Source organism: Bubalus bubalis, chromosome 2, assembly GCF_019923935.1.
Source record: "Bubalus bubalis isolate 160015118507 breed Murrah chromosome 2, NDDB_SH_1, whole genome shotgun sequence".
Classification (NCBI taxonomy): Eukaryota; Metazoa; Chordata; class Mammalia; order Artiodactyla; family Bovidae; genus Bubalus; species Bubalus bubalis.
Window position 1 is genome coordinate 81,454,053 of NC_059158.1, and position 24,936 is coordinate 81,478,988.

General features: G+C 38.3%; 1 protein-coding gene across 1 annotated transcript in view; it reads right to left on the reverse strand.

The window, feature by feature from the left end:
• The window catches only part of LOC123464681, a 573,326-nt gene that overhangs the window by 227,154 nt on the left and 321,236 nt on the right, over positions 1-24,936 (reverse strand). The window contains exon 2 of the mRNA XM_045162086.1: positions 3,102-3,536. Within this exon, the coding sequence (XP_045018021.1) occupies positions 3,102-3,518 (417 nt within the window). The 5' untranslated portion in view covers positions 3,519-3,536. The remainder of the gene's footprint in view (positions 1-3,101; positions 3,537-24,936) is intronic.

A 24,936-nucleotide genomic window follows, 5' to 3' on the forward strand; every position in this document is an offset into this window, starting at 1 on the left:
CATGTTCCATTTCATTTATTTGGGATAATGCCTGTTTGAATTTATGTCTTTGAATTATTGTCTGCCTCATGAGCATAAAAATCCTCAGTGCAAAAGTTCATTCTATATTCCTTTTATAAGGAGTTTTACAGTTGATAATAATAGGCTGTGTCTCTTTTGAAGTTATAAAATGCCAGCAGGTAAATTATTTTAAGATTTTCTCATTAAGTTTCTATTACAATTATATTAAGGTAAATTGTTTTAACAAAATCTCTGAAATACAGTGACTACTTTTAGGGGTTAAGATCATCTCTATTTTATGAGCTTATATACTTATAGAAACAACACTGGCTCATATAATTCCTTTTACCCATTAACAAATATTTTCTAAACTATCTGTTAATGGACACTTTTTAATAAAGACATGTTTCTCCTATGTTGACTTTAAATGTTTTAAACAAATATATTTGTGTGCATATCTGTATATATATGTACATATATATAAAAGATTCCATGCCTTTAAAAAGTTTACAAACTTACACTGAACCTCAATAATTTTATGAAATTTTTCTTAACAAGTGCCTATTGCTGAAGAGTTCCCCTCTACAACAACACGAAAATGCAGTTCTTGTTTATTATTGTTGAGATGAATTCCTAATTGTAATAACCTTTCTTATCTGAAATTATTTTTTGTCTTTACATTAAATATCATAAATATTGAATACCTTTCCCCACATCACCAATATCTCAATACAGGGTCTCCATAAATATAAATGTCAGTTATAAAGTAGTTAGTATATTTTGGATAACTTATGCAAATCAATATTATGCCATTAACTTATAATAATAACAAAGTATTGATATAAGAAAGAAGAAAGGGATCTATAGAAACAAAGGGTTAAATGCTAAGTTGTATAAAATTGCTAGCTAAGCTTTTGCATGAAATACATAATTTTAAGTTGAACTAGGACTCTTTTTGCATGCCTAGTAACAGAAAATGATTCATTGGAAGAAAGAAGTTAATTTCTCATTGGATTCTCATTTTTCTTTTCATTTTTTCCTCCTTGTTTTAGAAGTCATATGGAATTTATATAGAGAGTTCTGCAACCATTACTAACATTCATTCATAAGAACTTATTCTAAAATTCATGTTCATTTCTACAGATTAAAAATTTCTAAACAGACAATCCATGTTTTATACATTTAGGGAAATATCATGTTATGGCAGAGTACCTTAGAATAGCTAGAACACAGTATATTAAAGATGTTAATCAAATTTCATTTTTGAAAACCAGGAGATGTTTTCACATCGGATTTTTTTCCATAATTATTTTTATGGGCACCAGATCCAAAAATCACATACCATACCAAGCGTGAGTAGTAATCTCGCATTTCAACCAGAAACTCTTATTAATGTTTTGTTTTTTAAAAAAATATTGTATTTAAGCAGCTACATCTGTTCCAGATGAGGATAGGTTGTATTACATAATTTATAAGAATGGTGTTTTCTATCTTTAGCCAATTCTTTAATCAATTATCTCGGGTAAATATTCAGAATTATAATACTAAAGTCAACAGAGATGAAACTCTTTTCTGTGACTTTACTTAATTCATTAAGGTAAGAATAAATGACATTGTAAGGATCTATGTTAAGTGTTCCCCAGTCCTTAGACATCCAGCTGTGTGTGTGTTGTGTGTGTGTTAGTCGCTCAGTCATGTCCAAGTCTTTGCGACCCCATGGACTTTAGCCCACCAGGCTCCTCTGTCCAGGGGATTCTCCAGGCAAGAATACTGGAGTGGGTTGCCATTTCCTTCTCCAGGGCATCTTCCTGACCCAGGGATCAAATCAAAAGATATTATAAAGCCATAAACAAAAAATTTGCACCTATAGAGTAGAAAGGAGGGAAACAAAGTCCTCACATTAGAGATTGGTAAGTATCAACAGTTTGATTTTTTTTGAGACATTCTCTAGCTTCAACATAACCTCATTTTTATAACTTTATATCCCTTATTCTCATTAAACCAAGTTGAGTTACTTGATATACAACAATGGTCTCATCATAACTACAATATGTCCCAATAAATACCTGAGAGCAAATATTAGCAAAATAATTTATTTTGAAAATTTTTCTATTTCTGTGAAGCCTTCAACAAAGGCTAATTATCCATTAACAAGAATAGGACTGTACCTCCCTGATAACTGTCACTAAGCTTAAAAAACAAAAAAACAAACAAACAGAGCATGGAATTTGCTTCCCAATGGAAAACCTGAGATTATTTATTAATTATTTATGAAATTCAACTATAATCTCTTTTGTAGGGACTCTGTTGAGTGTGATACATTCAAGCAATTTCAGTTTAAGCAGTTGTTGCTTTTAACTGACAAGAGAAATATAAATGTGGTATTTGTTAGCAATGCTGCTAATCCTATTTCCTGTATTTGAATAAATGTCCCCTTTAGCTAATAGACATATTTTATAGGTGACATTACAGTACACCATGATCACTGAGACATAATCATCCTTTACCACAAAATAATCCAGACTGTATATAATATCAGTAATTCTTACAAGATGCCTGAGAAGTAGCAGATTAAGACACACATTCACAATGTTAAGCTTCACACAGCTAGAAGTAAATGGCAGGTGTCAGGATTAAAATCTAGGTCACAGTTGGTTCCAGAGCCTTCACTTGTTCCACTTCACCATCATTACTGATAAATCCTGATAAATCCTCATGGAGCTAAATGCAGCACCATTTCTTAGATGTTTGAAGTACAAAGATTGATGAGAAATTGTCCTTACCTCTAAGGAACTTACAACCTAGCTGCAGAAATAAGGCATATACGTAAAGAAATATCTACCTAAAGGGCCTATCAGAGCTGTTTTTGTGGGAGTGAAAGGAGATCAAGTTCCCAAAGGAACAGACCATAGAGGAAGTCAATAACAGTGGATGCCACATTTCACACTGTATTACATGGTTGCTTCAGGATATCTGTCTAGAATAGTGGAGAGGGGGAAAAGAAAAAAAAAACACAAAACTATATGCTTATAAATGGAAGGCTAGACAAGCTGCCTATCTTGTCTATTATAAATTTGGACTCTCAATCAATGGCTCCTTACCTTCTGGCTGTACTCAGCTGGTCCAGCTTGTCTGTTTCCACTCCGTGGAGCTTCAAACACACTCCTCAGCTCATCAAGGGCAATGGAGAACCGTTCAATCCTGTGCTGACCACTCAGGGAATCCTCCTTCAGCACTTCCAGCTGACCATAGTCCCTAGAGTAATCACTCTTGTCCTCAGGGCACTTCTCTTCAGACTCTGCACTCAATATCTCTTCTCTGACACTTCGGAGCAGAGTTGGAGGATCTGGAGGTCCAGGTGTTGATGCTACCTCTCCTTCAGGTTCAAGCAATTTGTTTTCTTGAGGCTGGAAAAGCCTGCAACGACTGCCCCTGGGACTGTACTCGCTTTTCTGGTAATCGCTGGATTCCCATTTCTGCCGCAGGAGGTTCAAAGAGCCCTTCTGCATTGGGAACATGGATGATTCCAGGTTGTCCTGCAATATCAAAAGTCCTTTCATTAAAGATATGTGTGAATAATTTTCTAAACATTGTTTAGGTGCGCCAGATCTTGGGATTTGTGTTCCAGTATTGAAATCCAGCTTTGCTATATAATTTCTGGCTCATGACTTGACCCTTCAAAGTTATGTCAGTTAACTGAGAATTAGATTATGGAGAGGACTGATTTGTACAGCCATGGACAGTTGTGTCCAACTCTTTGCAACTCCATGGACTATAGAATCCATTGAATTCCATAGAATTCTCCAGGCCATAATACTGGAGTGGGTGGCCTTTCCCTTCTCCAGGGGATCTTTCCAACCCAGGGATCCAACTTGGGTCTCCTGCATTGTGGGCAGATTCTTCACCAGCTGAGCCACAAGGGAAGCCCAAGAATACTGGAGTGGGTAGCCTATCCCTTCTCCAGTGAATCTTCCTGACCCAGGAAATGAACCAGGGTCTCCTGCATTGCAGGCGGATTCTTTACCAACTGAGCTATCAGGGAAGCCCTAAGTCATGAACATTTGACTATAAGTGTTGATTTATAGGCAAAACTATAGAAACATACATATATATTAAAACCATATATAGACAAAACTAGGAAAACATTCTTTTCTTCCCCTTTCTTTCATGTTAAATCAGCCAATAATTACTTACAAAGTAAAATTTAAGCAATATTCTCTCATCATTTAGTATATTCTGTTAGTCATTCAGTCATGTATGTTCTGAGGAAAAAGCAATTTAACAAGTCCAACAGGAATGTCATTCCCAGGTGGTGCTAGGGCTAAAAAAAATCCATATGCCAATTCAGGAGACTCAAGAGACATGGGTTTGATCCCTGGGTAGGAAAGGTCCCCTGAAAAAGGAAATGGCAACCCACTCCAGTATTCTTGCCTGGGAAATCCCATGAACAGAGCAGCCTAGCGTGCTACAGTCCATGGGGTCACAAAGAGTCAGACACGACTGGGTGATTTAACATCAGGAAAAAAGGGGGTTTATTTTCTGCCTGTAACCATTCAGGGCTTCTTTTGTAATTCCTGGTTTCTGCAAATGTATTAACTTAAAAGATTTAGACTAATAGCTAAAAGCTATTACATTTTTGCTATAAGAAAAATACTTTGATAATAATTTATATGTATACCTCATTTTAATTCCAACATTCTCAAAATGAGTTAGTTGCTACTATGAATACTATTTCAGGTAAGGAAGTTGAGAATTAATTTGCCTAAGGTTCTGTATGACAGAGCCTGGATTTAAAATACATCTGTGTGACTGCAGAACCTTCCCTTTTAACCACTGGAGTGTAATGTCTTCTTTGTACTTCAAGTGTCTAATTCATATCTCATTATGAAACTGATTAAATTTTAACTTTGATACAGAGTTTTGTGGTGAGTAGGAAAAAATCAAGTTGTAAAATGTACTTTTACCAGAAACAAATATATATACACACATAAACGAATCATAGGCATCAAGAGCTACACATTAGCATGAATTCTTATCATAGAAACAGCAACTTTCTGTTGTAACCCAGAGATTCTACACAGTACATTTGGGGCTTCAAAAAATATATTTTGCTCTTGAAGGATGATACTTTTTCCTGGAAAAGTATTAGCACAGTGGGTATGGTAAACAATCTCACTTAGATTAAGTGAGAGTATCTCAAAAGGTCACCTAATAAAATGGCTCCAGATTTCTCTGTCCGCCAACCACATTATAAAAAATGTTTTTATGCACTGGGATTCAGTGCACATATATTAATAAATTTATTTATAGGTATACATACATACATATATGTATATGAAGTGAACTGGTTTTCATTAAATAATTTTTCACTTTACTATGTGAAACGTCTGATGATATTTTCTAATATCCTTCACTTAAGAAAATGTTTTCTATCCACTAATTGATTAATGGTTGACTAATGGTTCATAGACTGCTGGCTAGCTCTATATGTACAGTAGGAGCTCAATCCCAGGTTGGGTTTTACCAACTGTGTGACCTTGCAAAAGCTTCATTGGTAAAATGGACTTATATACATTAAGGCTTTATTTTGAGAAGCACATTAGATAATGTGTAAAATGTCTAGTGTGAATTAGATCTTCTAGTAGCTGTTAGTTCCATTCCCAGATCCATCTCTGGCTAAATCATTTTAATCACTCAATCATTTATGCTAAGTGGGAGTCTCCTAGATAAGAAAGCTTTACAGAAAGAGGTTATTTTAAACCACAAATCCATAGGCTGAACAGACTGGAAATTTTGGTTTTAATGATATTGCTAATTAATAAGTTTGGATTAGCCTCTTATTATAGAAAGTCTCAATAAAACAGTAGCACCCAACAAGACCTGAATATCTGTTTTGGAGAATGATCAACATATGGTGAGAGCCTGATCAACATATGCTGAAAATGTCTGTGTCTCATGTGTAGATGGACTTCAGAGAAAATCTTACTAGCAAAGGAAAGAATGGTGGAAACATTTCATAGCTGGTAATAGTGACCTCATGAGGTTATTTAATGAAAAAATTGTTTCTGAGTCAATCTTGCATAATTAGGAATGGAAAGCTGGGAGGGAAAAAAACTCGAAGATGGAGAAGGAAAACCATTTTTCTCATATAGGAAAGGTGATCCTAATATTCAAAACTGACTTGGAAATTCTATCTCTAGATGAAGATGGAATAGGCATATTTTCTCAATTCCTCTCTCTAAATATAGCTAAAAATCCTGGAAATAATACGTACAATGAAACATAAGAGGCTTTGAAAGAGAAGGCAGACAGTCTAGGAACTTTTGCACTTGAGGAACAAAATGGTGGTGAATTCCTTGAGTTTTCCTTTAGTCATATATCCAGAACATGTTGCTCAAAGAGCCAGTAACCCAAAGACTCCAATAGGAACGAACAGCCTGCTGTCTCTTGCAAAAGAAGTCGGAAAGGGGAAAGTTAGCAAAACTTTTAGACAATAATTGCCATACCTCTCTGGACTCCAATGGGGATTGCTACAATTCAGTTTAACTATCTGGCATTAGCACAGATTCCAAAGGTTAACGCTTCAGTGCCACAAGACTTCCCCTACTTCAGAGGCCAGTTATAAGTCCCTGGTTGCCACGTGTACCTTGGACAAACTGGTTATAAGTTGGGGGTTCTCATGATGCCCTACTCAGGTTTGTTAATTTTTCTAGAAGGGTGTATAGAACTCAGAAAGTTACATTACTTAAATGTACCTGTTTATTATAAAGGATACAACCCATGGACAGTCAAATCTAAAAGATGCATAGGCCAAGTATGGGAGGGGTTGTGGAGCCTCCATGCCTTCTCCAGGCGTGCTACTCTCCAAGCACTTTGATGTAGTCACCAACCCAGAAGCCCTCCAAATCCACCATTTAAAGAGCTTTTACACAGGTATCATTATGTCAGGGGAGTTTGTAATTTCCTCAGCTCTGTCTCACCACAGAAAAATTTGAAGTGATGGATGGATAGGTAATACAGCTCAGTTTTAATTGGCAAGCAGAAGGAAAAGACATCCTAGAGGTGTGAGGGTGGGCCGGCCCAAAAGATGTGAAGAGAAGAAAAGCCCCCGACTCAATTTTGGCTCCTCTCTTTGTATGTTTTTTCTCCTCCCCCTGAGCTTGCCCTCTGTAAATTGGGCTAGCCAGGAGGGCTGTTTTACCTGAGATTCTCACTCTGGTCCTTGGACCTTCCTTTGTTCTATTTTCATGGGCTTTTTCCTTTCTTTGTCTTTTAGCCACCGCCATTATGGACTCCTTTTTCCTATTCTAACTGTTTAACAATTACATAGGCATGATTGATTAAATCATGGGTGATTGATGATTAACTCAATCTCTAGCCCCATTCCCCTCATTGGAGGTCAGGGTGTGTGGTTAAAATTTCCATCTTTTAATCACGCTTTGGTGTTTATGGTGAGTAACCCTCATTTTGAAGCTATCTTGGGCCCCCAGCCATCAATCACCTCATCATTATACAAAACACAGTCAGTCATCACTTCAGAGATTCTAAGAGCTTTAGGAGTGGTGTGCCAGGAGCGAGAGACAAAGATCAAATATATATTTATCACAAATCCCTCATCGACTTCCCTCCCCTACCACTATAACCATGGTATCAGACAACTGGGTGAAGGGCCAGGATTTTCATACCCATTCAATGGTAAAAAGTCTTCCTCCAAGATACCATTGGTGGCCATGTAAGGATCATGGACTTCCCTGTAGCTCAAATGGTAAAGAATCTGCCTGTGATGCAGGAGACTTGGTTTTGATCCCTGGGTTGGGAAGTTCCTCTGGAGAAGGGAATGGCAATTCACTCCAGTGTTCTTGCCTGGAGAATTCCATAGACTGAGAAGCCTGGCGGGCTACAGTCCATGGGGTCTCAAAGAGTTGGACACGACTGAGCGACTAACACACACACATACACACACATAAGGATCATGTACTTTTGCACCACCTAATGGCAATGAAACATTTTTGCTCTTCCCTGACTGTATCGGAGGATGCTGGAGTTTGAAACTACAACTTTCACCAACATTCACTGTTGGTAGGGGTTCTCTTCTAGCAGTGGTATCAGTGGACGCTACAGGGGGAGCCATAAAAGGGAGCAATCCCCTTCCCAGCCAGGCAGGGTATCAGTGAATCCCACCACCACATAACAGTAGTGGATTCCCTTCTCCAGGTAGTCAAAGAACACTAACTGGGGAAACTGGACTTCTACCTCAACTTGGCAATAATGAGGCAACTCCTCCCTTCATCTTCTGAAACAGATTTAGGTAAGATCCAAAGTTCATAACATAGTTGCCCAAGTGTCCAGATACTGAAATGCCATGAAAACCTAAAAACTGAAGGAGAAAAACAATCAGTGGGTAATAACACTGAGGTCACTCAGACATTTGGAATTATCTGGCAAGAATTTTAAAGTAGTCATCATAAAATTGCTAAATGAACAATTACAAACTGCTTTAAACATGTTCAAATGGAAAAGGCTTAGCAAATAGAAGATTAAAAAAAAACAAATTGAAATTTTAGAAATGAGATATAAATAAAGCAAAAGAAAAGGAAACTTCACTGGATAGTCTCAGCAGAATGGAAAGGACAAAATAAAGGGTCAATGAACTCAAATACAGAATGATAGAAATTACCTGATGTAAACACACAAAGAAAATATAGTAAAAAAAAGTAGAACATCAGAGACCAGTGAGACCATAAGAAAGATCCAGCATTCATGTCATTGGGATCCCAGAAGAGGAGAAAGATGGTGGTGCTGAAAAATATTATTAGACAACATGGATAAAAATTTTCTAACTTTTTAAATAACAAAAGATATGAAAAGACATAGTAAGATATAGTAAAAAAAAAAAAGACAGTAAAAAAAAAGTTGAGTGAATCCCTGCAACACATCAAAATGAAATTTCAGAAAAACAAAATTTTGAAAAAAACAGAAATATTGAAATCAGTAAGAAATATATGAAACCTTACCTATAGAGGAAAAACAATTTGAATGACAGTGAATATCACATCAGAAACCATGAAGTTCAGGAGGAAGTGACAAATATTTTTCAAGCGCTAATAGAAAATGACCGTCAACCCCAAATTATGTCTCTACCAAAATTAACCTTCAGAAATGAAGGCAAAGTGACAATATTCTCGAAGAAAAACTAAGAGAATTCATTACCATCAAACTTACCCTAAGAGAATGACTAAGGGAGTTCTTGAAATACAAAAGAAACAACGCAAAGAGCAAAATCATAGATAAATGCATTAGACTTTCTCCTCTTGAATATTCTAAAATATGTTGATGGTTGATGCAATAAGTATAACACTATCTGATATGGTACTCAGTATATGGAGATGATTTATTTGAGACAATTATATTATGAACTAGCAATAGTGAAGGGATAAAGAAGGTAAAGTTTCTACATTTCACTCAAGCTGGGAGATTGTTGAGGCCAATAGATTGTGTTAAGTTATATGTGTATAATGTGAGACCTACAGAAAGTACTTAAAAAATCCATCACATATGAGATATATTAAAATGCACTATCAGATCAGATCAGATCAGTCGCTCAGTCGTGTCTGACTCTTTGCGACCCCATGAATCACAGTACACCAGGCCTCCCTGTCCATCACCAACTCCCGGAGTTCACTCAGACTCACGTCCATCGAGTCAGTGATGCCATCCAGCCATCTCATCCTCTGTCGTCCCCTTCTCCTCCTGCCCCCAATCCCTCCCAGCATCAGAGTCTTTTCCAATGAGTCAACTCTTCGCATGAGGTGGCCAAAGTACTGGAGTTTCAGCTTTAGCATCATTCCTTCCAAAGAAATCCCAGGGCTGATCTCCTTTAGAGTGGACTGGTTGGATCTCCTTGCAGTCCAGATAAATCAAAATAAATTCCAAGAGCTATTCAAATAACTCACAGATGGCATGAAAAAGTAAAGAGAGAAACAAAAAGCAGAGGGAATAAGATAAAACAAAATCAAACGGTGGGCCCAGTAATATTATTATATAAAATATAAATGGTCTAAAAAACTAACTAAAAGACAGAGATTGCAGAGTAGATAAAAATTATTAGCTAACTAACTATATATATATGGACATTATACTGAGAGAAAAATCCAATCTCAAAAAATTCACATAGTGTATGATTATATTTATATAACATTCATGAAATTGAAAAATTATAGATATGTGGAACAGATTAGTGGCTGCCAGAGGTTATGAATATAGGGGTCAGGTGGGTTGACTGAAGCAAAAGATCTGTGAGAGGATGAAACATTCCATGTCTTTCTTGCTTTGGTTGTAAAGAATTAACAGCTATAACAAAAGTACAAAAGTCTACACGTGATAAAATGGCATGAAAATATATATGTATATATATACACATTGTTGTGTCTATATTAATTTCCTGCTTTTGAGAATAGTCTATATTAATGAGGTACATAAGCTCATTTTGCATTATGTTTGCAACTTCCTGTGAACCTAGAATAATTTCAAAATAAAATAGTAAACTCTGGGAGCTGGTGATGGACAGGGAAGCCTGGCATGCTGCAGTCCATGCAGTAGCAAAGAGTCGGACACAACTGAGCAACTGAACTGAGCTGAAGATGTTGAAAACCAAAAAAAAAAAAAAAAAAGTGAACAGATTTTATTTTACTTGGGAAGGATTAGAAACATAGAAATAGCATTTCACCTTGTGCAGTGACAGAGAGTGGTAAGGTACTCTGCTACATAGGTCACTAATATGAATGGTAAGCTACATGCCTATGTCAGTTGTCAATTTATTGCCTCTCACCTCAAGGTGTACCATTCAATATATGCACCATGATAAATGCACCATCACCATCATTGACTCAATGGACATGAGTTTGAGCAAGCTCCAGGAGATGGCGAAGGACAGGGAAGCTTGGCGGGCTACAGTCCGTGCAGTTGCAGAGTCGGAGACGACTGAGCCACTGAACAACAAATGAATCCCTTTAAGCATTTCTTCTTTATAACGTTTAGCTTTCTCAGTAGAGGGCGCCAGAGGGACACTGTAGGAAGAAGAGCTTATATAGCAAGTTCTTGCATGGCTGCTATGTCAGGGGTTAGGAGAATGTGAGAACACCCAGTGGAGCTTGTCCAGTCACAGACATGGAACGCCACCACTCATGATCTTATAGCCTTAGCCTGGGGGATAATCTTTCCACAGTCCTCTCAGGATGGAAACAAATCCCATAGCTGCCTGTGTCCTGGAGGGTCATACAGGGAGCAGCTGTTGATTCTAGGAGGCCTTGAGCAGCCTGCGTGCAGCTGGTCCATAACACAGGAGATAACACCCATCTGCTGTTTCCTCTGCCAGCTCCTGCACAGTCTCTGTCCTCTGACGTCTCTAGCCCAGATAGGCACACTGATTACCACTGCATTTCCTTGCTACCAATTGTTGATCACCCATTCAGGCTGTACCCTGAAGGGTGGCCTATTGCTTGTTTAGAAACTCCAGAGCAGCTCCAGCCTAGCTAAACCAGCAAGCCTCTCCACTCTGCTTTTCTAGGGCTGAGCCACACCTTCTCCAAGGGGGTCTGAACTCTTTTTGAGTTTGTCCTTCCTTGGTTACTCTCCCTCAGCCCTAGGGTACCATATAGTATTTCCTTATATATTATGGTTACACTTTTACTGTGGCTGTTAATTCTTCATATTAAACTTTTGCTGTTTAACCTGTATTTGGTTTGTATTTGCTGATTACACAATGGCATAATACTCTTGCTGCTATGTAGTCGCTGTCATGTTTGACTATTTGAAACCCCACGGACTGTAGCGTTCCAGGCTCCTCTGTCCATGGGATTTCCCAGGCAAGAATGCTGGAGTGGGTTGACATTTCCTTCTCCAGGGAATATTCCTGACCCAGGGATAGAAACTGTGTCTCCTTCTCGGTTAGGCAGATTCTTTACCATTGAGCCATCTGGGAAGCCCTCAGTAAGAAATATCTACTATCTAACTCCAACAAGTAGGTCACGAACCCACATGTTTTCAGTATTGTCATGATGATGCATGCCACTGTTCCCCTTATGACTAAGTGTGCTGGGATGTGGTATGGCTGAGAATAACTCTTCTTCCTATATTCCCTGGTCAGGAAATGACAGTCAACATGGCAGATGGAGGCATTGCCCTTAAAGTGTCCCATTGAACTCTATAGTCTTCCATGACATTTTACAGAAAACATTACAGCAAGTATTATCTAGATAAATAAGTTTAAGAAACTTAATATTCATACTGTTCTGAGAGAGCTATAATGTGAACTTTTAAATTAAAGGCTGTTGAAAAATCTTTGAGACAAAAAGAAGCCTAAGCAATTCAGGGGTGTTCTATGCTTATTTAAGCAAAGGACCTTTTATCATAAACTGCTCCTAACATCCTTAAGTGTTATCTTTCATCAGAGCCATTTTGGAAAGCATTGACACAAGGCAAAAATCACTAACTAGAAAAAGTAAGCCTCAGATTTCTTCTTAGTGTGTGTGTGTGTGTGTGTGTGTGTGTGCGCGCGTGCGCATGTGTCTGTGCATGTGCACGCTCAGTTGCTCAGCCATGTCCGATTCTTTGTAACCCTGTGGACTGTAGCCCATTAGGCTCTTCTGTCCACGGGGTTTTTCAGGCAAGAATACTGGAGTGGGTTGCCATTTAATAAACTGATTAGTTATTCATCTAAGTTATGATTTTGACAAGTTTTTAAAAAGTGTTTCTGTTAATTACTATATTTAACAAATACCTTTTTGTATTTTTGTTTTATTAAAAAACAGCTGGCATCTGTTAAAAACCACATGACAAACTGCAACATTTAGGTATAAAAAGGAGAGAATTTCCCCAAATTGAGGAATCTGGGATGTGTGAACTGAGGAAGATAACTGCATATTTTGTAACAAGCAAAATCCACAGGACTGGAAAAGGTCAGTTTTCATTCCAATCCCAAAGAAAGGCAATGCCAAAGAATGCTCAAACTACCACACAATCGCACTCATCTCACATGCTAGTAAAGTAATGCTCAAAATTCTCCAAGCCAGGCTTCAGCAATATGTGAACCGTGAACTTCCTGATGTTCAAGCTGGTTTTAGAAAAGGCACAGGAACCAGAGATCAAATTGCCAACATCCACTGGATCATGGAAAAAGCAAGAGAGTTCCAGAAAAGCATCTATTTCTGCTTTATTGACTATGCCAAAGCCTTTGACTGTGTGGATCACAATAAACTGTGGAAAATTCTGAAAGAGATGGGAATACCAGACCACCTGATCTGCCTCTTGAGAAATTTGTATGCAGGTCAGGAGGCAAGAGTTAGAACTGGACATGGAACAACAGACTGGTTCCAAATAGGTAAAGGAGTACGTCAAGGCTGTATATTGTCACCCTGCTTATTTAACTTATATGCAGAGTACATCATGAGAAACGCTGGGCTGGAAGAAGCACAAGCTGGAATCAAGATTGCTGGGAGAAATATCAATAACCTCAGATATGCAGATGACACCACCTTATGGCAGAAAGTGAAGAGGAACTAAAAAGCCTCTTGATGAAAGTGAAAAGAGGAGTGAAAAGTTGGCTTAAAGCTCAACATTCAGAAAATGAAGATCATGGCATCCGGTCCCATCACTTCATGGGAAATAGATGGGGAAACAGTGGAAACAATGTCAGACTTTTTTGGGGGGGGGGCTCCAAAATCACTGCAGATGGTGACTGCAGCCATGAAATTAAAAGACGCTTACTCCTTGGAAGGAAAGTTATGACCAACCTAGATAGCATATTCAAAAGCAGAGACATTACTTTGCCAACAAAGGTCTGTCTAGTCAAGGCTATGGTTTTTCCAGTGGTCATGTATGGATGTGAGAGTTGGACTGTGAAGAAGGCTGAGCGCCGAAGAATTGATGCTTTTGAAGTGTGGTGTTGGAGAAGACTCTTGAGAGTCCCTTGGACTGCGAGGAGATCCAACCAGTCCATTCTGAAGGAGATCAGCCCTGGGATTTCTTTGGAAGGACTGATGCTAAAGCTGAAACTCCATTACTTTGGCCACCCCATGGGAAGAGTTGACTCATTGGAAAAGACTCTGATGCTGGGAGGGATTGGGGGCAGGAGGAGAAGGGGATGACAGAGGATGAGATGGCTGGATGGCATCACTGACTCGATGGACTTGAGTCTGAGTGAACTCTGGGAGTTGGTGATGGACAGGGAGGCCTGGCGTGCTGCGATTCATGGGGTCACAAAGAGTCGGACACGACTGAGCGACTGAACTGAACTGAAAATCACTGAATTAAAATGTAGTTAAAATCAAAGAAGATTTTAACTTAAAAAACTGGGTTGAAATAAAGATCCCCAGGAACTATGTAAGTGATCTACCTGTGACTGTACTGCAAAGGTGGCCAGTTGGTTACAGCATCCTATTCTTTCACATTCAGTAAGACAAAACTGGACTCACACAGGATCTACTTGTGTTCACGTAACCAGAGGCTTGTTTGTGGATATGGTAGAATCTAGACCCCCAGGTGAGCAATGCTCAAGAACAACTTGAGTTTAGGAATTTTGGACTTTGGTTTTCAGTGTTGAGTGGATGTCTTGCCTAAGTTAGGCGTAACTATGTTGAGTCAGTTGAGACAGAGGTTTTAGCTAAGCAGACTGAGGTAGAGTAAAACTCAAAAATGTCCACAGGAGCAGGATTAACTGAAAAAAAAAAAAAGAGAGAAAAAGCACTAGGCATAATACATCCAATGTTGGCATAGACATGCATGCTGTCCTGCATTGTCACATGTGACACAAAGTGTTTTGATCTAACTTTAGTAAATGGACTCTGCATTTTTCCTTGTTTGGGGGATTGTATTAATGATTTAATAGATTTTCAAGCAATATTCTTCTCTATCATCCTCTTTCTCTGGGATTTCAACACCATGTTCTTTCAGTCTCATATATTCCTTATTTTCTCTCCTTCCAGAAGACTTCTGCAAATGCTGTTCTTTCTGCCTCCATACTCTTCCTCTTTATGTTCTGATACCTCATAATTATGCTTCTGGTCTCAACTTAAGGCATGACTCTCTTGAAGAACAATTCCTGACTTATCAAAGATGCTGTGGTTCACTATTTAATAAGCATCTGAGGTAATTTTAAAGAAGGTGATCGGAAGTCCACACTTTCAGATCTGTTGTGAAGCAATAATAAAAAGAGTAATAGTTTGTATGGACTGACAGAGATAAAATCTGCCAAGGTTTAGTGTATTATATAAATGAGCCAACATTCACATGAGGATTCCAAAGTCTTTAGTTCTTGTTGCTACCCAGTGATCTGCTTGCTATCTTATATAAAAGAGTATCAGGTGTATAGAGGGAGAATTTTTAAGCAAGGAAAGGAAAACCTTAACCAAGATTAAGTCATCAAGTCATTAACAACTGAACACTTACAAAAATGTTCTTATACCTTGTGATCTCTATAAGAATTATCTCCTGCCTCTATTATTGTTACATTGAGTTTATTTATAAATATAATTATAGTATATAGCTATAATAATATATAACATAATATGTAATTATAACACTATGTGATATATAAGGTGTGTGGCACATGTCACGAACAACAATGATTTTTGCCTGTCAAGCACACCAATCTGCTCAAAGAAAAATTAAGTCTCTGAGCAACTCTTGGTGAGAAGAAAAATTACCAAATGCTTTCCCGTTCTACTGAAATTCCCTGAAGTCAAATTTTAAATAAGCTTTGTAAATAGTCTTATATGGTTGATTTACTAACACTTCTTGTAAATCATAACTCTTGTGTCTTGTATTTAGAAACATGCTTTGGTATAATTTTGTTCTAGGAGTGTTTCAAGTTTAAAGCAGAATTATTTATCAATTTGAAACACATTCCCAGATCTAAAAAATATATGATTATTATTAAAGAATCATAGTAAGTGAAAAATTTTGAACAGCCTGATATATAGCAAGGGTGACAAAAGTGCTGATAATTTTGGCTTATATTTCCAAAAGGGAAAATTTATCCTGAAGTAATAATTTAATAGAAGAACCCTCTTTATATGCAAATGTCCCTTCCAGCATTTTTGTAGTCATTATAAAAGAAAATCCTAAAGTTCAAAGCATGAGACTGTTTTAATTATAGTTCAGCTACACAGTGAAATTATGTGACCATCTGAACTAGTAAATAGGAAGGTAGCATCAAAATATTGAAATAAATTTACAGTATAACATTAAGCAAATAAACACATGAAAGTAAATGTATTTCATTAATTCAAAATACATCCATATGTTCAAGAACTGAAAGCATTTTAAAAAGGGAAAATAATTGTGTTAGTGTATTGAGATTTGAGGAAGTTGGCTTTCCCACACTTAAAAAACAATAGTCTTTAGCAACTTTAAATTGTCTACCTCCTTCTTTGGGAGAGAAAAAAAAATGATGCCTTTTGAAACAATTATAGATTTTTATGAAATATTTAAAAATCTCCCACCTATTACTCTAATATTTATAGCATCAAATTCCAATATTCTCAGTTTTCACGCAGCAGAGAAAAGCCATTGAAGGTAATTCAAACCCAAGAGTCAGTTTACTGCGGTCATCTCTGTTTTAAATTACAGCACTACCAAAGCCTCCCTAGAATCAGGGTGCGACCATTCCTTTTTCCCTCTGTGGTTATGTATATGTATTTATATTGCTTCTATGAAATGATGCTTGAGTCTGACTGCAAGTGATGTCATTTCCATTGCTCAAAATTCATGGCACTTCACATCAAGTAACCAGCCAAACATTATGATGGATACAAACTCGACTTCAGGAACTCGGGAAGCCTCTTCAACATATTTCCTGTGGGGACCTGGATGGGAAGCCTTTTGCCAGATACAGGAAGGTGGAATTCTTCAGGAGGTTATTTAACCCTGTTTACTGTATCCAATCATTTAATGTTTATTTTGAAGTTCTGAACACAGCATGCTGCAGAGGGTTTGGATTGCATGACAAAGCTGTTTCATATAAGAATTTTTACATAAATCAACTTGCTTTTAAAAAATAAATGCCTGTTTGCATGCAATTATTTCTACTGGTTTCTAAATCTTTTATTTTCCCAACACACAGCACCCTCTAAACACTGCATTTCAGGGATCAGAGTAGACTCTGGGCTTCTCCTGAAGCCCTAAAATATGACTACAGTATAAAAACATGTTTTCACATACATTTTAGCTATTTTCATACCAAACAAATTTAGAAAACTCTGTCAATCAAATGAAGTCTCTACCAATTTAATAATAAAAAAAAATCAGATTAGAATAAAAATGTATTATATGGTAGAACTTTTCGTAGTGGATGTCTCGTCTTTGGTAACTACAGCTATATGCCTGGAAGGGGAAAATATTTTGCGGTATAATACTAGCCTCCTTCAACACAGTAGCTAATGAGCCCAACAAGATGACAGAACATAAGAAGATTGTGAGGCATATCAACATCAGCAAACTGTAGTTTCAAAGTACAAAACAAAAGATTTCTAAGAACATGCCAAATTTCTGCTGTCACTGAGCCAGATTCTCTGGCAAGGAAATCTTCAGTCTTGCAACTGTAGAAAGCAAGTTAAGATTAGGGAAATATTTTAAACCAGCATCTTCCAAAAATGTGTAAGAATCCCTAGCATTAGGTTTATAATACTAATATTAGTGTAATTTATTTTTCTCTTTTGGCTATTTTCTTTTATCCAGCATTCAGTATTTTTGTTCTGACTTTGAAATATTCTCAGGCAGTACTCATTTTTTCAGAGAAAAAAATCTTAAAGGCAATGACAAAAAATATTTGTCAAAAAATTAATTGAGCTATTTTGGGGAGGGAACTTTTAATTAGTTTTGGCAAATAGTTGCTGAACATCTCCCTGATAAGAATTTCAAAGAAATGAATCAAGAGTTTTAAAGACTATTAAAAAAAATCTGACTAAAGCTTTAATATTAGATGTTGCCGGTTCCATTAATTTTTTTTTTGGTATTCTAACTTCATCAAAACAGATTTTCAATTAGTTTTCCTTCTGAAAATGTACCTAAAATTAGTACTTTACTTAATTTGTCACTAACAAGATACATGCATAATTCATATACATGAAGAAAAAGATAGGAATAATGCATTTGTTTATTATTCTTTCTTTTACCTCCTCATTCACATTTATTAAAAGAACTGGCAAAGCACCTAGCTAAGACAAGTTATTAAAAGAATTTGCGAAGTTGTATATTTGCAATAAGCTTATCTTACCGCCATGTCCTTTTCTGCCAAGTTCCTGTCCTGTGACTCGGCTACCACAGTTACATATCCATTAAAGGAAAATACAAATTTAACAGTTCTTTAACTCACTGATCTCATCTAACTAATGAACATCAAGCATGATGGACATACGTTGCTAGATAGCGGTTACAAGACACCAAATCTCTCATAGCTAGCTCTGGCAGCTACATTATTTAGTAAGTCATGGAAGAGAGAAGTGCACTTTCGACCATAACCCCTGCTTGTGCTGGGTACTCAGCTTACAAGGTTTGCCAGGTAAAGGCTGATTGAAGCAGCTTTTGTTTTCAAATTCTATAGAACAAAAACCCATCCACAGTCAAAGGACCGATCTCCCAGCATCCTGGAAACTGTCTGCAGGATGTAGATAACTGGTATTTAATAAAAGAAGATATTATTAAATGTTTCATGGATTATTCCAAGCAGGCTGGGTACCAGACAATACCTGTTATTTAGCACAAAGCTCATGTTCTGTCACCGGCAGGCTTCTACGACTCTCACATACAGAATCCATGGGTAGAAAAACAACCATCCAAAAATAGCTCTTGTGAGGTTTAAAAGACATGTAAATACATATCTCAGTGTTCATATAAAGGAAAACAGTTTTAGAGTTTACTGTGGGAAGCTGCCAAAGGGTTAGAAAGGATCAGTTCCACGTTCTAGGGTTTACAATCTGGCCAAATGCACTGATTCCTACTTTTATCATGCATCAAAATCATCTGAGATGCTGTTAAAATTGCAGAGTCCTAAAACCCCAATTGGTGTGGAATGTGGCCTCGGGAATCTGCTTTCTTACAAACTACCACAAGTGATTCTGATGCCCATGGATGCCGGATTTAAAAAATACGTTGCTATGAGGCAGGAAGTATCAATGAACAGAAGATATAGCATCATTCACTAATTCAATAAATGCTTGTGGAAGTCTGCTAGAGGAAAGGCATAATGCTATATCGTTATAAAGCATTTATAAAACAACTTTAATGTAAAAACAGAAATATCAAGTGTCTGTGAAAGTATGGAAGAATTGGAATGTTTGCACATTGCTGGAGGGCACTTAAAAATGGTGCAGCTTCTCTGGCAGACAGTATGGTGGTTCCCCACAAAATTAAATGTGCATTTATCATGTGATTCAAAACTTTCATGTCAGAGTACATACCTAAAAGAAGTGAAAGCAGAAACTCAAACAGATTTTTGCCCACCTGTTTTCATAGAAGCATATTCACAATAGTCAAAGGGTAGAGGTAAACAAGGTATCCATCAACATATGAATGGATAAGCAAAAGGTAGCACATACATACAATGGAATATTATCGTGCCTTTAAAAGGAAGGAAATTCTGATATATGCTGTTACATGGATGAAACCTGAAGACCCTATACTGTGAAAGTCAGTTACAAAAGAACAAATATTGTACAGTTCTACTTATATGAGTTACTTGATGGAAGTGGTTTAGTTGCTAAGTTGTGTGCGACTCTTGCGACCCCACGGACTAGTGGGTTGCCATTTCCTTCTGCAACATATGAAGTACTTAGAATAGTCAAATTCATAGACATAGACTATTGAATAGTTGTTACCAGGGCTGACAGGAGAAGAGTTTGAAGAGTTATGGTTTAAGGGGTACAGAGTTTCAGTTTGGGATGATGAAAAATTTCTGGAGATGGATGATGGTGATGGTTACATAATAATGTGAATGCAATTAATGCCACAAAATGTAAACCTATAAAATGGCTGAAATGGTAAATACATACATAAATGGTATATGCATACACATATATATACACATACATATACATACATATATATATATATACACATATATTTATACACACACACACACACACACACACATATATATATATATACACACACAGTTCAGTTCAGTCGCTCAGTCATGTCCAACTCTTTGTGACCCCATGAATCGCAGCACCCTGGGCCTCCCGGTCCATCATCAACTCCCGGAGTTTACTCAAACTCATGGCCATCGAATCAGTGATGCCATCCAGACATCTCATCCTCTGCTGTCCCCTGCTTCCCTTGTCCTCAGTCCCTCCCAGCATTAGGGTCTTTTCCAATGAGTCAACTCTTCACATGAGGTGGCCAAAGTATTGGAGTTTCAGCTTTAGCATCAGTCCTTCAAAGAACACCCAGGACTGATCTCCTTTAGGATGGACTGGTTGGATCTCCTTGCAGTCCAAGGGACTCTCAAGAGTCTTCTCCAACACCACACTTCAAAAGCATCAATTCTTCTGCACTCAGCTTTCTTCACAGTCCAACTCTCACATCCATACATGACCACTGGAAAAACCATAGCCTTGACTAGATGGACCTTTGTTGGCAAAGTAATGTCTCTGCTTTTCAATATGCTATCTAGGTTGGACATAACTTTCCTTCCAAGGAGTAAGCGTCTTTAATTTCATGGCTGCAATCACCATCTGCAGTGATTTTGGAGCCCAAAAATATAAAGTCTGACTCTGTTTCCACTGTTTCCCCATCTATTTCCCATGAAGTGATGGGACCGGATGCCATGATCTTAGCTTTCTGAATGTTGAGCTTTAAGCCAACTTTTTCACTCTCCTCTTTCACTTTCATCAAGAGGCTTTTTAGTTCCTCTTCCCTTTCTGCCATAAGGGTGGTGTCATCTGCATATCTGAAGTTATTGATATTTCTCCCGGCAATCTTGATTCCAGCTTGTGCTTCCTCCAACCCAGCGTTTCTCATGATGTACTCTGCATATAAGTTAAATAAGCAGGGTGACAATATACAGCCTTGATGTACTTCTTTTCCTATTTGGAACCAGTCTGTTGTTCCATGTCCAGTTCTAACTCTTGTTTCCTGACCTGCATACAGGATTTTCAAGAGGCAGGTCAGGTGGTCTGGTATTCCCATCTCTTTCAGAATTTTGCACAGTTTATTGTGATCCACACAGTCAAAGGCTTTGGCATAGTCAATAAAGCAGAAATAGATGTTTCTGGAACTCTGTTGCTTTTTTGATGATCCAGTGGATGTTGGCAATTTGATCTCTGGTTCCTCTGCCTTTTCTAAAACCAGCTTGAACATCTGGAAGTTCATGGTTCATGTACTGCTGAAGCCTGGCTTGGAGAATTTTGAGCATTACTTTACTAGTGTGTGCTGCTGCTGCTAAGTCGCTTCAGTCGTGTCCGACTCTGTGCGACCCCATAGACAGCGGCCCATGAGGCTTCGCCATCCCTGGAATTCTCCAGGCAAGAACACTGGAGAAGGTTGCTATTTCCTTCTCCAATGCATGAAAGTGAAAAGTGAAAGTGAAGTTGTCTGACTCCTAGCGACCCCATGGACTGCAGCTTACCAGGCTCCTCCGTCCGTGGGATTTTCCAGGCAAGGGTACTGGAGTGGGGTGCCATTGCCTTCTCCGAACTAGTGTGTGAGATGAGTGCAATTGTGCGGTAGTTTGAGCATTCTTTGGTATTGCCTTTCTTTGGGGTTGGAATGAAAACTGACCTTTTCCAGTCCTGTGGCCACTGTTGAGTTTTCCAAATTTGCTGGCATATTGAGTGCAGCACTTTCACAGCATCATCTTTCAGGATTTGGAATAGCTCCACTGGAATTCCATCACCTCCACTAGCTTTGTTTGTAGTGATGCTCTCTAATGCCCACTTGACTTCACATTCCAGGATGTCTGGCTCCAGGTGAGTGATCACACCATGGTGATTACCTGGGTCATGAAGATCTTTTTTGTACAGTTCTTCTGTGTATGCTTGCCACCTCTTCTTAACATCTTCTACTTCTGTTAGGTCCATACCATTTCTGTCCTTTATTGAGCCTGTGTTTGCATGAAATGTTCCCTTGGTATCTCTAATTTTCTTGAAGAGATCTCTAGTCTTTCCCATTCTGTTGTCTTCCTCTATTTATTTGTATTGATATCTGTTTTCATCTATTTCTTTTCACTGAAGCATGGTGGCTGTGATAGACCTCACAGAAGCAAGGCCGAGAGGAGCTACCCCTCACCCAAAGTCAGGGGTGGTGGCCAAGAGGAGGAACCCCAGGTCCAAGGATCGGTGGCTGCGCGGGTGCAGAAGGGCCAGAGGAACTCGTCCATGTTCAAGGTAAGGAGGGATGGCAGTGAGGAGATATCCCTCATCCAAGGTAAGAAGAAGATGCTGCGCTTTGCTGGACCAGCCATGAAGAGATACCCCACATCCAAGGTAAGAGAAACCCAAGTAAGACGGTAGGTGTTGGGAGAGGGCATCAGAGGGCAGACACACTGAAACCATAATCACAGAAAACTAGCCTATATGATCACACGGACAACAGCCTTGTCTAACTCAATGAAACTAAGCCATGCCCGTGGGGCTACCCAAGATGGACAGGTCATGGTGGAGAGGTCTGACAGAATGTGGTCCACTGGACAAGCGAATGGCAAACCACTTCATTATTCTTGCCTTGAGAACCCCATGAACAGTAAGAAAAGGCAAAATGATAGGATACTGAAAGAGGAACTCCCCAGGTTGGTAGGTGCCCAATATGCTACTGGAGATCAGTGGAGAATTAACTCCAGAAAGAATGAAGGGATGGAGCCAAAGCAAAAACAATATCCAGCTGTGGATGTGACTGATGATAGAAGCAAGGTCTGATGCTGTAAAGAACAATATTGCATAGGAACCTGGGATGTTAGGTCCATGAATCAAGGCAAATTGGAAGCGGTCAAACAGGAGATGGCAAGAGTAAATGTTGACATTCTAGGAATCAGCGAACTAAAATGGACTGGAATGGGTGAATTTAACTCAGATGACCATTATATCTACTACTGTGGGCAGGAATCCCTTAGAAGAAATGGAGTAGCCATCATGGTCAACAAAAGAGTCCGAAATGCAGTACTTGGATGCAGTTTCAAAAACGACAGAATGATCTCTTCTTTTCCAAGGCAAACCATTCAATATCACAGTAATCCAAGCCTATGCCCCAACCAGTAACGCTGAAGAAGCTGAAGTTGAACGGTTCTATGAAGACCTACAAGACCTTTTAGAACTAACACCCAAAAAAGATGTCCTTTTCATTTTAGGGGACTGGAATGCAAAAGTAGGAAGTCAAGAAACACCTGAGTAACAGGCAAATTTGGCTGTGGACTACAGAATAAAGCAGGGCAAAGACTAATAGAGTGTTGCCAAGAGAATGCACTGGTCATAGCAAACATCCTCTTCCAACAACACAAGAGAAGACTCTACACATGGACATCACCAGATGGTCAACACCGATATCAGATTGATTATATTCTTTGCAGCCAAAGATGGAGAAGCTCTATATAGTCAGCAAAAATAAGACTGGGAGCTGACTGTGGCTCACTTATTGCCAAATTCAGACTTAATTTGAAGAAAGTAGGGAAAACCACTAGACCATTGAGGTATGACCTAAATCAAATACCTTATGATTATACAGTGAAGTGAGAAATAGATTTAAGGGACTAGATCTGATAGACAGAGTGCTTGATGAACTATGGACAGAGGTTTGTGACATTGTACAGGAGACAGGGATCAAGACCATCCCCATGGAAAAGAAATGCAAAAAAGCAAAATTGCTGTCTGAGGAGGCCTTACAAATAGCTGTGAAAAGAAGAGAAGCGAAAAGCAAAGGAGCAAAGAAAAGATATAAACATCTGAATGCAGAGTTTCAAAGAATAGCAAGGAGAGATAAGAAAGCATTCCTCAGCAATCAATGCAAAGAAAAAATATATACACAGACATATGCATATATACAGGCTTCACTGGTGACTCAGTCGTAAAGAACCCACCTGCCGATGCAGGACATGGGTTCAATCTCTGGGTTGGGAAGATTCCTGGAGAAGCAAATAGCACTCCATTATTCTTGCTTATGAAATTCCATGGACAGAGTAGCCTGGCAGGGCTATAGTTCCATGGGATTGTAAAAGGGTCGGACATGACTGGAGTGACTTAGCACACACACAAAATAAAAAATGCAGAAAAGCATGTCATTGGAAATGACATGAAATAATAATCAGAAAGTGTAGAAAGTACACTGGTAAATAAATAACTATTTTGATAAAATAAATTAAAGTAGCCTTATGGGTGAAGGGAATTTCCACATGTGATACTAAAGGCAAGAGCACTCAATCTCTGCTGCTTCCACCTTCTGTTCACTCCCACCCCACAAACATTTGCAAATCAGGGTGAAATGGAAACTTGGTAATTAATAGAACACAAAGATCAGCCCAGCTGAGACTTGAAGGTAGACACTGCTTAAATTCTGTCATTAAATAGGCAAGTGTATGTATAGATTTTTTCCCCCTTAGGCAATGACAGAAAACAACAATAACAAAATTACCTTATTCAGTAAGTGAACATGATGGAGAAGGAACAGTGTAGTAAGAATGGTTGTAAGAGTGTGGACATGCTTGCAGTATAGTAGCAAAGAATATAGATCTGGAACCAAGTTCATGGACATTGTCGCCCTTGATTTTCTATTCAGCCACTACACAGTCTTGAGCTTCAGTGTCTTAGGAATAAAATGGAACTCGAATGCTTTTCGTGACCTGAGAGAGTTATACAGATTGTATGTTAGAGGAAATATGTGGAACTCTGAGAGTATTTCAGTGTCAGAAGAATCTCTTCATGTGGTATAAGACATAGCATTCAGTAGACTTATTTC